General features: G+C 36.8%; 1 protein-coding gene across 6 annotated transcripts in view; it reads left to right on the top strand.

Moving 5' to 3' along the window:
* WDR7 (WD repeat domain 7) overlaps positions 1-12,249 on the top strand; it is a 363,724-nt gene that overhangs the window by 18,854 nt on the left and 332,621 nt on the right. For 4 of the 6 annotated variants that reach the window (XM_081251713.1, XM_081251715.1, XM_081251714.1 and 1 more), the window contains 3 exons: positions 2,403-2,574; positions 7,566-7,672; positions 9,238-9,316. In XM_081251713.1, the coding sequence (XP_081107839.1) occupies positions 2,416-2,574; positions 7,566-7,672; positions 9,238-9,316 (345 nt within the window). In that variant the 5' untranslated portion in view covers positions 2,403-2,415. Of the gene's footprint in view, positions 1-1,991; positions 2,072-2,402; positions 2,575-7,565; positions 7,673-9,237; positions 9,317-12,249 lie in introns of those variants that run through there. The other 2 variants (XM_081251717.1, XM_081251718.1) reach the window with 1 other exon arrangement.

The raw sequence follows: 12,249 nt of genomic DNA on the forward strand, positions 1-12,249 counted from the left end.
GCTGTGTTCTTTTAAAAGGACATGTCCCTGCTATGAGTTGAATTGTGTTCCCCTAAAATTCATATGTTGAAGTCTTAACCTCTAGTACCTGAGAATGTGCCCTTATTTGGAGGTCTTTATAAAGGTAATCAAGTTAAATGAGGTCATCAGGGTGGGCCCTAACCCAACATGACTGTGTCCTTATACAAAAAGGGAGAGACGTGTACGTAGGAGAACACCATGCGAGCATGAAGTTGGCCTTCTACCAGCCAAGGAGAGAGGCGTGGATCAGATCTTTCCCTTCACAACCCTCAAAAGGAACTAACTGTGACACCACCTACTTTCAGACTTCCAGCTCAAGAGCTATGAGACAACAAATTCTGTTTTTTAAGCCACTCAGTTTGTGGTCAGGGCAGTTTTTAGGAAACTAATACAATGTATTCCTTTATGAAGATTCTTAATTGCCCTTAATGAGAATTCTTCTCAGATTCTGATTGACTGTCAGTTCCTGACTTTCGTTAGAATGTGAAGATTTGTTTTAGTTTCTGGAGAAGCTGAGTTAGAGATGGATGTGTTTTCCAATACCTTTATCACGTTATGGGCGATTATTTTCACTTGTTTTAAGAGCTATGAAATGTATTCTTCTTCCAGGTTTCCTTGAGCTCCTTGTCACTTGAATGCCAGAATGTTCTTTCCTGTTGCATCAGAACAGACACATCTCCCTGTCACACACATATTCCCTTAGTGCTGAATCTGTGTATTTGCATTCTCTTCAAGCTAGGCATATGCATCGAATACGAGTGCTCAAATATCGAGAGAAATGTTCTTTCCAGATCTCACCATATTGTGTTAGATGCTGTGAGCTTATTTAATTGAGAGAAATCTTCGATGATATAACTTAAAAATGAATGCTGTCACCATGGAAGAATGAACTCCTTCCAGATTCTCTTTTTGGGAAAGTCACTGTTGGATATGTTATTCAGCCAGTAACATGCTGTACCAAACTTGTTAAAGTTGGCTCAGTGCTTTGTTTCATTTTCTAATATTAAATAGGAATATGGAAAGAATTGTTAGTGTCATAGTAGTCTATGAACTGCTGAACATGATACATAAATGGTTTTATAAATAGGAAGGGAACTTGGAATTAATTTTTCCCAAGTTGTAGCAAACAATTTATACTTGTAGCAAACAGATGAAGTTTTGGGAGAGGCAAATTGATGAAAGCCATGAATTCTAACAAAAAATACAAGATGTAATATACATAGACTGCTTTTGGTAAACATCATTCATAATTTTTTACTTGCCTAATTTTCTTTCCAGGGAAAGGGATTTTAGTTTTAGTTTTATTTATTTGTTTAAAGAGTATAAGTAGTGGATTAAAGAAAAGACTTTTGCTAAAAGCAACCAGCAGTAGGACCATGGATATTGAACTAGTTTCTTTCATAGAAAGTGGTTTTTCCTTTAAGTGTCTCTGAAAATTTCTTAGGACAATCTTAGCATTCTAAAGAGTCTAGATTATACCCATATCTTTTGTTGCCACGTAGAAACCAAGCCTATCAGTGACTCCTAGTGTCTCATAGGTCTGGCAGAGTCTCTGTCTTATATGGAGCCCTCTCTGATTATGCCAGTTTTCATGTCTCTTGAACTTCTCTGAACTAGTATTTAAGTCTTTAATCACACAGTTTATAACACCTAAATCTAGTTGTTTCACTAACTAGATCTTAATTTTGTCATATGAAGGAATAATTCCTTATATTTGTGCTATAAACAGGGTACTCTAATATACACTGCTTAATTGATTATTCATCTCAAATTTAAACACCTTTACCAGAACTAAATTTTTATTATGCAGAAATGAGTTTAAAGTTCTTTATCCCTCAGGTTTCAGAGTTTAGAATAAAAGACATTCTTGACTTTGAGACATAATAGGTTTGTACTAAATATGGTGAATGAGTTTCTCAGTGGGCAATATTCTCTTTAATGTTTAGGACACTGTCAAGAACTCTCAGTTTTTCTTGGACATTGCTAACTATTATTGGTTTGGAGACTTAACAAGATTTGGAGACCTCACTTGCCTTGGTAGCATAGCAGAGTGAGTAAGACCCCGGGTTCTAAGTCAGGCTGCCTGGGTCTTGACTGGGGCTCCATTTCTTCCATTTTCACTTTGCAACTCTTTATGACTCACTGTCTTTACATGTGAAAGAGGAGCACTAATAGTATTTACTGTGTGATTTGTTGTGAGGATTAATTGAGATTTTAATTAGATTTTATATACTTTTATGTATGTGTCTGTTTTATTTATATATATAATGTTTAGAGGAATTTTTGGCACTTAGGAAGTTCAAGTTGGCTTCATAAGAAAAATGTGTAATACGTTTTAGAAGGAAACATACCATTTGACATTATTCTTATAACATTTCCAGGTTTGAAAGCACAATGGCAGGAAACAGCCTTGTTCTACCCATCGTTCTTTGGGGTCGCAAAGCACCAACCCACTGCATCTCAGCAGTACTTTTAACAGATGATGGGGCCACGATCGTGACTGGATGCCATGATGGGCAAATATGTCTCTGGGATCTTTCAGTAGACTTGGAAGTGAGTGTTTGAAGTGCCTATTGTACTTTTCACATATAAGAAACTACTTAACCAAAAAGTAACACAGTTCCAGAATAATTTTTTTTTTTTTTTTTAAAGGTATATAAGACTTTCGTTTTATTTATTTATTTATTTATTTATGGCTGTGTTGGGTCTTCATTTCTGTGCGAGGGCTCTCTCTAGTTGTGGCAAGCGGGGGCCACTCTTCATCACGGTGCGCGGGCCTCTCACTATCGCGGCCTCTCTTGTTGCAGAGCACAGGCTCCAGACGCGCAGGCTCAGTAGTTGTGGCTCACGGGCCTAGTTGCTCAGCGGCATGTGGGATCTTCCCAGACCAGGGCTCGAACTCATGTCCCCTGCATCAGCAGGCAGATTCTCAACCACTGCGCCACCAGGGAAGCCCGTTCCAGAATAATTTGACCTCCTAATATATCTTCTGTGAGATATATTTGGACTAAAATTGGTATTCAGAATGATTATTTACATTATTCATCAGAGTTGACTTCTGCTGGCTTTTGGCTTGATTTTCAATTATAATAGCTATCCTACCTGGCTTAATATGTTACATTTAACATTTTTCAGAAAATTTCTAACCATATTGAAGGAGGTTTCCAAAAAAGATATTTAAAAAACAATTTTGAGCATTTGTACCTTCTAAGGTCAGTGTCTTGAAGAGAACAAAACTTTTTGTAAAACTGTTTGTAAATTTTGTCATATTTATTTTAAAAGTCGCTATGTATTTTTTGCCATCCTTTACTGGTGTGGAATGCTCAGTATGCTCTGCTTCTGGGTGCTGGCTGTCTGTGGAGAGACTCTCTTTTTCCATATTTTAACCTCCAATCTCTGACAACTCTCCCCAGGAATTTTTCTGTAAGGGGAAACAGAGAGAATGGGGTGGTAGCTGGCATGGAATGTAGAGGCAAGAAAGTTGAGAACATTTTTTTTTAACAGGCTTATTGAGATAAAAATTTACACACCATACAATATACTCTTTAAAGTATACAATTTAATGTTTTTTTACTCTTTTCACAGAGTTGTGCAGCCATTACCACAGTCAATTTTAGAACATTTTCATCACCTCGGAAGCAAACCTTGTACTTTGTAGCAGTTACTCCCAATATACCCCCATGTCCCCTGGGCAACCACAAATCTGTTTCCTGTCTCTATAGATCTGCCTATTCTGGACATTTTATGTAAATAGAATCATTTAGTATGTGACCTTTTGTGATTGGCTTTTTCCACTTAGCATAATAGTTTCAAGGTTCATCCATGTTGTAGCATGTATCAATATTTCATTTCTTTTAATGGCCAAATGAAATTCCATTGTATAGGTATACTGCTATTTATTTGTCTGTTGATCAGTTGATGGGCATTTGGGTTGTTTTTACTTTTGACCATAGTGAATAATGCTGCTTTGAACATCTGTGTGTGAGTTTTTGTGTGGACATGTGTTTTCGTTGCTCCTAGGTATTCACCTAGGCATGGAATTGCTAGAACTGAAAAAATGATCCACATACTTGGATGACATGTCAAGGCTAGGGATACAGTTTGGAAAGTGACTTGGAAATGAGTGTTGTAGAACGTGATATGCCTTCAGGATTGATAGCAAACTACATATGAATCAGCAGTGTAGTGATGAGGAGAACAAAATCCAACCACATTTTATTGGAATTATTACAAGCAATAAGACTTACTCGTAAGATCTTAGAAACCATTCTTTTTCTGAATTTTTTGCATGGATTTTACTAGAATGTTATATTTATTTAAATTCAAGTAAGAGGGATTAAAGGGGGAGAGGAGACTGACTAGGAGAGAAATACATCCTTTGAAAGATATTAAGAGAATTGGACTATTTACCCAGGGGAAAAGAAGGCTGAATAAAAAGTGGCTTGGTTATTGTCTTTTGATTCATATGGAGGGCCTTCTTAATGTACTTTATAGCAGTCACTTATGCCTATGAAGGACCGATAAGAAGTCATGTAACATACAGAGTGGGGAGGGCACAAAATACCTTCTCTTGAGGTCATGGTGTCTTCCCTTCTTTTGTTAGGAAAGGATTCTAAACTGTAGCTAGAACTTTTGCCATCCATATGTTGGTCTCCTTTTACCTGTGGAAAAGGGCAGCCTGGCCTAACATGGTGGCAATAAAATATCTGAGAGATATTGCAGAAGCAGTAGTTTAGTGAGTACCTAGACAGATGGTGATAAGAGTAAAGGAGGGAACCTGTTAATGCAGGTATTGTCTACAGTATAGTGTTTTAATGCTTTGACTACCTATAAAGCTGTAATTGCAGAGAATACAACTATAATTGCAAAGAATAGCATAACACATGGCACTAATGAACGAAGTGAAACATTATGGTAAGAGCTCAGATGTTGCAGGTGGGTGAAGTTGGCTTCAATCTTGGCTACTGTAGTTAGTGTCTAGCTGTGTGACTTTTGGCAATTTTTAACCATTTGGTGCCTAAGTCTTGCCATGTTTCAAATAGGATCAACTACACAAGGTTGTGGTAAGAATTCTATGAAGGAATGTGTATTGAGCAGTTATCACAGTGCTTGTACATAGTAAGGATTTATTTAATGAATGTAATTGTAGCATCTCAGGTAGTAGAAAGAAAAAAAAGCTAAAGGGGGAAAAAAAAGGAGTGCTGATTGTTGGCTGACTATAGAACTAGTAGCCTCAAAGTTCCAGATTGGAACATTGATGTTAGTGTTTACTCTTAAGAACTGACACATCACATCATTTTATTCTAAACATCACACCTTGCCACTGATAACTTGATAACTGTCACTTTTGAACTGTGGTCTTTGATGATGGATGGTTTTTTGAATATGTTGAACAGATTATCTTTGTACTGATTATGTGTGAAATGTTTATTAGTTAATAACTATGACATAAATTTTTATGGGATATGGTGAGACATAGATAAAAGGTATAAATATAACAATATACCATATTTTTATTTTTCCTCCAGTTATATTAATACTTATTGTTTGAAGCCTCCAACTTTGTTCTTTCTCAAAATTGCTTTGGCTATTTGGTGTCTTTTATGGTTCCACACAAATTTTGTCATGATTTTTTCTATTTTTCTATTTCTGAAAAACACCATTGGAATTTTGATAGGATTGCATTCACTCTGTCGATTGCTTTGGGTAGTATGGACCTTTTAATAACATTAATTCTTCCAACCCAAGAACGTGGGATATCTTTTCCACGTTGTTTATTTCTTCTTCCATTTCTTTCATTAGTGTCTTATAATTTTCAGATTACAGGTGTTTCACCTCCTTGGTTAAATTTATTTCTAAGTAATTTATTCTTTTTGATGCTATTGTAAGTGGGATTGCTTTCTTAATTTCTCTGTCAGATATCTTGTTGTTATAGAAACAACTGATTTTTGTATGTTTATTTTGTATCATGCAACTTTTCTGAATTTGTTCATTAGTTCTAACAGTCTTTTGGTGGAGTCTTTAGGATCTTCTACATATAAGATCATGTCACCTACAACAGAGACAAATTTACTTCTTCCTTTTCAATTTGGATGCTTTGTTTGTTTACTTTTTTGCCCAATTGCTCTGGCTAAGACTTCCAGTATTACGTTGATTAGAAATGTCAAGAGTAGCTATCTTTGTCTTGTTCTTTATCTTAGAGAAAAGGCTGTTAGCTTTTTACTGTTGAATATGATGTTATCTGTGGTCTTGTTGTATATGGCCTTTATTATGTTGGGGTACATTCCTTCTATACCCAATTTGTTGAGAGTTTTTAATCATGAAAGGATACCGAGTTTTGTCAAATGCTTTTATTGCCTCTATTGAGATGATTATGTGATTTTTATACTTCATTCAATTATTTTTGTTCATTTTTCTAGATTTTGGTGGGAGTACAGTCAGTTCTAGTTACTCTATTATGCCTGAAAATGGGATTTTCTAGCAAAGCCATGTACATTGAAAATAAAACTAACAATTGGTAAATTTGATTTTCTTGGGAGAAATTAAAGAATTGACCAAGAGCATTTTTTTTTTTCCCAGTGGAGGAACACAGAGTCTCTGTATAGAAATGGGGTTGGATGTATGAGAAAATTTTGGATGTATGAGAAAACATTCTAGGCCTGTTCTAACCATAAACAATGATTGTATTTTTCTTTTAATTATAACTATGCAAAATATGGCTAACGTGATTTTGATTCTTGGCACGATGGATATCATGAAAGGGGCTTTAAAGGTATTAACCATATTCTGTTTTTTTAAACTGGGTATTGAGTATGTGGTTATGTATTTTTTTATGTCTTGTACATGTGTTACAAATATTATTTGTATGTATTAAATGTTTAAGAAAGATATCCTGAAATTACTTATGGCCTTGAAGTAACCTGAAATGATAGCACGCAGTTTGGTACAAAGTAGATGGATTTGGGGGCTGATTGCTAGACTCTTGTAGAATAGTGGGTAGTAAGCCATCCTTTCATAAGGCACTATGGCACTAAATCGTTAGTCTGTGAAGGTCAGTCTGGTTCCCGATAGTCAACACTGATATCAGCTTTGGGGAGGGTACCTGTTCTCTATTTTTTGTGTTTGGGGATGCTGGTCTAGAGACTCTAAATGTACTTTCAAATCATGCAAAGTATTATTTTAAAAATAGGTGAGGTTAAATTATTTTATATACTCATTCACATTCTTAACCTGATTTCTCCGTGTATTGGAGCTTAGTGCTAAACACTGCCCTGCTTTAAATCCTGGTTCCATCATTCTCTGCATGATATTGGGCAAGTAATGTCACCTCTTGGTTTTCCACTTTTGACTTTAGAACTACATGGTGGGATGATTGTGCGCATTAAATTGGTGGGAGTCAGTGTTTTGCAGCTCTTAGTTTTTGGTGTTCTGAGCAGTTCTTCTCAATCTGTATCTGTATATTGTACTGAATATTTAACAGGATTTCTAGAAATGATTACTTAAAAAAATTTGGTACGAATATCAACATATTTGTGTATTTCTAGGTTAATCCTCGAGCACTGTTGTTTGGTCACACAGCTTCAATCACCTGTTTATCTAAAGCTTGTGCTTCTAGTGACAAACAGTATATTGTGAGCGCATCCGAGAGTGGGTAAGTATTTTCTTTTTCACTTTCTCCTCATAAGTCTGTATTGCAAATAGTACCGCTGTATTAGTAAGTAGGGAATTTTTTTTTTCTTTTGGTGTCTCTTTTAAATAAATGCCTCAGTTGTTTCAACATAAAGATATTTGAAATATGGTTTTCAAAATGAATTTTATCTTTATTAATGATTTTTATAATACTTTGTATTTTATTGTAATTTATGATTATGTTTTTGCCTTGCTTTTGAGACACTCAGAATACCATAAAATTTAAAGAATGGTCATTAATCCCCAAGGCATGTTTATTGAGTTGGCCGAGAACTCTGAGAGTTTTAAAAAACCTCAGTGATGCTAGGCTAGCATAAATTTGGAAGACGAAGCCATGCAAAAGTTTAAACAGTTATATTGATGTACATTAATGCACTAATATGGCTACATGTATTCCTAAAGCTCAGAATAGAGCTTGCTTTTAGAGAAGTAGGTCATTGAACAGTATTTGTAGGGTCTAGAGTGTGGGGAATTAGAAGAAAAAACTTTTAGAGTGTTTAGAAAATTGTATATTTACACAATATGTTAATGAGGGAGTTGGGGAACTGGAAGAGAATTACTTAAGAACTTGTCCCTTCCACTCCTCATAATTTATGAATTTAAAAAGAACCTTGTGTAACTGAAAGGCAGCAGCAGGTGAAAATATCGTACCTTTTGGCCAATTAAAGGATAATTCATATTAGAGTGAATATTCTAAACAGATCGGGTGAATTTCCTTTGAAAATTTTATACCATATGAGATATAGGAAAAAGCATCTTAAAGAATACCCTAATATCAGGATCATTACATTTTATTAATGTTGCCTTCTGTTAAATAAATCTTAAGTTTACTTCTTTAAAATACAAGGCATATTGACATTTCTAATTTCAAATGTTGTATCTTTAGTGTGAGATAAAGCTTTTTTCTTTTGGTCTGCATGCAATAAAACTTCTGCAATAAATATGGAATCAAAACTGGAATATTATATTGAATTTGCAAAGATTTGGAATTCAGTTGACCTTAAGTTTTGCTTTTTGCAGTGCTAAGTTTTCTAGTAGGCTGATAACTGATGGAAAATTGCAGTGGTTTAAATTAAAAGTTTATTTCTAGTTTTTGTCACTTGCCCTTCATATATCACTTAGGGCTGTACTCTGCTTCATAATTCTCCTTACTTTGAGTCTGAGGGTGAAGGAGCCGCCGCTATCTGGAATAGAGGCAGAGGAGGAGAGTTCTGGAGGGTCTCCTATCAGTTCTGGTCAGAACTCCTCACAAGACTCCACCAACTAAAAGGGAGCCAGGAGGTGCAGTCCTCCCAGGTGCCCAGAAAGAATGTGGATCAAGGTGGGGGTGGTTAGGTGGGAGGGGAGTTTAGGATGGTGGGTGGGAGGACCAGAATTTTTGATGAACAGCAATAATGACTATATACTATCAATACTTTTTCAGAAATATGTCGGTTTTAATGGAAGATTAATTTTAAACCACTGTGACAAAGTTGAACAGTGCTTCCAAAACTCAGATTTAAAGTCAGCTGTTATCTTATTTTATAGAGAGATGTGCCTCTGGGACGTGAATGATGGCAGATGTATTGAATTTACAAAATTAGCTTGTACACATACGGGCATACAGGTTAGTATCAATTTCTGTAACTGGCCAAGTCAGCACAATTTATTATAGGTGTACAATTGAAAAAATGTTTTGTAAACATTGAGTCTATATGTTTATATGAGAAGTGGGTGGGGATGGGTAATAGGACAGGAAGACTAGAATTAGAGTAGTAAAAGTATTTTTCATTAGACAGTGTAGTGGGGGAGGAAAACAAAGAAGAGGAGACTAATGTTGAAAGATGTAATACGTAAGCCATTGTTACTGCTGCTTCTGCTCTCTCTGACTATCCTGGTTACCCAGGTGAGACCCCCTTTACTGGTTGGGTAAGTGTTCTAGATCCTAAATAATGGAATTCTCTCTTGCTAAAGCCTTTGTGATTCCACTCACGATTGACACTATCCACTTTGGGGTTGATACCCTTTTCCTTGCTTGTGCAGCTGGTTCTTGAGCTCGTGTTTTGACTTCACAACTCTGTAAAAGAAAGGACCATTTCATATGTCTGGCTTACACAGGAATTTGCACAGGAATTTATAGCTTCTCACTTACATTCCTGGTATTCTTCCTTCTTCTTTCATAACTGTCAAATTCTTTGTGCTTCAAATTACTCATCATTTACTGTGTTGAGTGTTGGGAAATTACAATGTATATAGAAAATGTGATTTATGTTCTCAGTGGGGAAGAAGAGGGAAGAGAAGAGAACTCACATTTATAAGAGATATTATATAGGTGTTTCTTGTATGGTTTCTCATTTAGGCCTCCCCACATCCTTACAAATTAGGTAGGAGTATATCCTTTTAGGTATAAGGAAGCTGATAGCCGGAGTGATTAAATGACTTGCCCCAGTCTCACAGTGAGTCATTCCTGGCACTAGGATCCCAAATCAGCTTTATCTGACTCTAGGGACTGTGTTCTTTCTGTTATATCATACTGCCTCCCTTAAAACAAACAAGTAAAATCATTTGTTGAGGAAGAAAACCTTCTGTGCTAACACAAGTTAGACAAGCAAAGGAAAATTTTCACAGATGGTTAGTGTGATATAAATCTTTAGTGACTACTTATTGCCCTGGCAAAATCCTTTTAAAAGTTGCTTCTTCAATGCTGTTACGGCATATACTTTTTATTTAAAGGGCCTGTATTATTTATTTTTTATCATATGAAGAATCATCAAGATTTGTAAAGAGAAAAGGGATAATAAAATCATTTAGATTCATTGACTTTATAGATAATTTAATTGGAAAATTATATATAAGTATCAAACTCATTGGATATAAATATTTTAACTGTTGTATAATTTTATGATTTAAAAACTTTTGGTTTATGTTTTAGGAAAAATTATCTTTATTCAATATATTTTCAGTGCCTGCTATTTATCAGATCCTGTATTAGGCCTTCCGTATTTAGATTGGCAGCCATCTCTAAGTAGAAGATGCTTTTTGGCATTTACTAGTGTGTGTGACAGGTGTTTCCTGGGTGATCCTCACCCTCTCAGGTTCAGAAGCAGGTTTTAAAAAAAATTTTTGTTTATTTAGTTACTTATTTTTGTCTGCATTGGGTCTTCATTGCTGCGCGCGGGCTGTCTCTAGTTGCGGCGAGCGGGGGCTACTCTTCGTTGCGGTGCGCGGGCTTCTCATGGCAGTGGCTTCTCTTGTTGCGGAGCACAGGCTTTAGGCGCGTGGGCTCAGTAGTTGTGGCACGTGGGCTCAGTAGCTGTGGCTCGCGGGCTCTAGAGCACAGGCTCAGTAGTTGTGGTGCACGTGCTAAGTTGCTCCATGGCATGTGGGATATTCCTGGACCAGGGCTTGAACCTGTGTCGCCTGCACTGGCAGGCAGATTCTTAACCACTGCGCCACCAGGGAAGTCCCCAGGTTGTTCTTAGATGTGTAGAAATGATGAACCTTGATGGCATTGGCACTTACTGAAATCATAAGGAAGTGCCAACTTATTAAATTATCACATGGGGGCATCCCTTTTTAATATTTGGAAAACCTGTTTCTCCATTAAGGACACCTTTCTTGCCCATATCAAAGTGTCTTGGAAGCTAAATCAGCGTTCGGAAGATGGTTTGAGAATATAACTTTCAAGCAAAAGTGAGAGGCATTTAGTCAGGCATATCTAATAAAATATCCCTGCCCTCAGGACAGAGCTCTTCTCTAGTGACCGCAGTGCACAAGTCTTTCCTGGCTGGTGCTGAGTGAGCGCTGACAAAGTTTGCTTACGTGCCCCATCCCTTTCTCCTTCACACATCCTCCCCTTCTGTGGGTCAAGGCTACCTATGGTCACATTATTATATGCATGCGAGAGCCTGGCAGTCCCTGGGAGCCCAGATCGTGTGTTATGGATCAACCTGAGATCTAGAGGTCCCCCCTATGATAGTCTACATTTTATTAGACCCCTCTCTGGGGTTTAGTGGTGCTACCTTGCACTTAGTTAATGCGCTCCATGCTCAGTGTTTATGTTTAAGAAGTTGTGCTCCTTGTGCAGGGAACTTCATAGTTGAGAAAAGATTGTCTTCCTTCACATGCAACGTTGAGCTCTGAGCAGTGGGTGGATGAGTGTGGGAGCAGACTGGACCTGGGTTTCTTACTTATCTCCCCAGTTGTGGAGTGGTTACAGCATTGCCCCTTGTGCGGTGTCTAGCTTGCCCTCACGTGATTTATATAAGGTCCAATCCCTTGGAAAGTAGTAGTCTGGTTACTAGATGTCTTTACCTTCTAAAAATCCTCTAGGAGAATCATTCCACTAAGAGAGTCACTTTTTTTTTTTTTTTTTGAGGCTAAGGGAAGACAGAACCTTTGATAAGTTGTTGGTCTTAGAGTCATTCTTTCTCTGCTCTTTGCTTGATGGAAACTCATCTTATCCTTTTGAGTTATTCTTGGCATGAGTAACACCATTGTATTGGTTCTTCCTCTATTTTTCTTCCACAAAGGATAAGTGTGCACTATGAGAATGGTTTA

Source organism: Mesoplodon bidens (genome assembly GCF_964165515.1).
Source record: "Mesoplodon bidens genome assembly, chromosome: 13".
NCBI lineage: Eukaryota > Metazoa > Chordata > Mammalia > Artiodactyla > Ziphiidae > Mesoplodon > Mesoplodon bidens.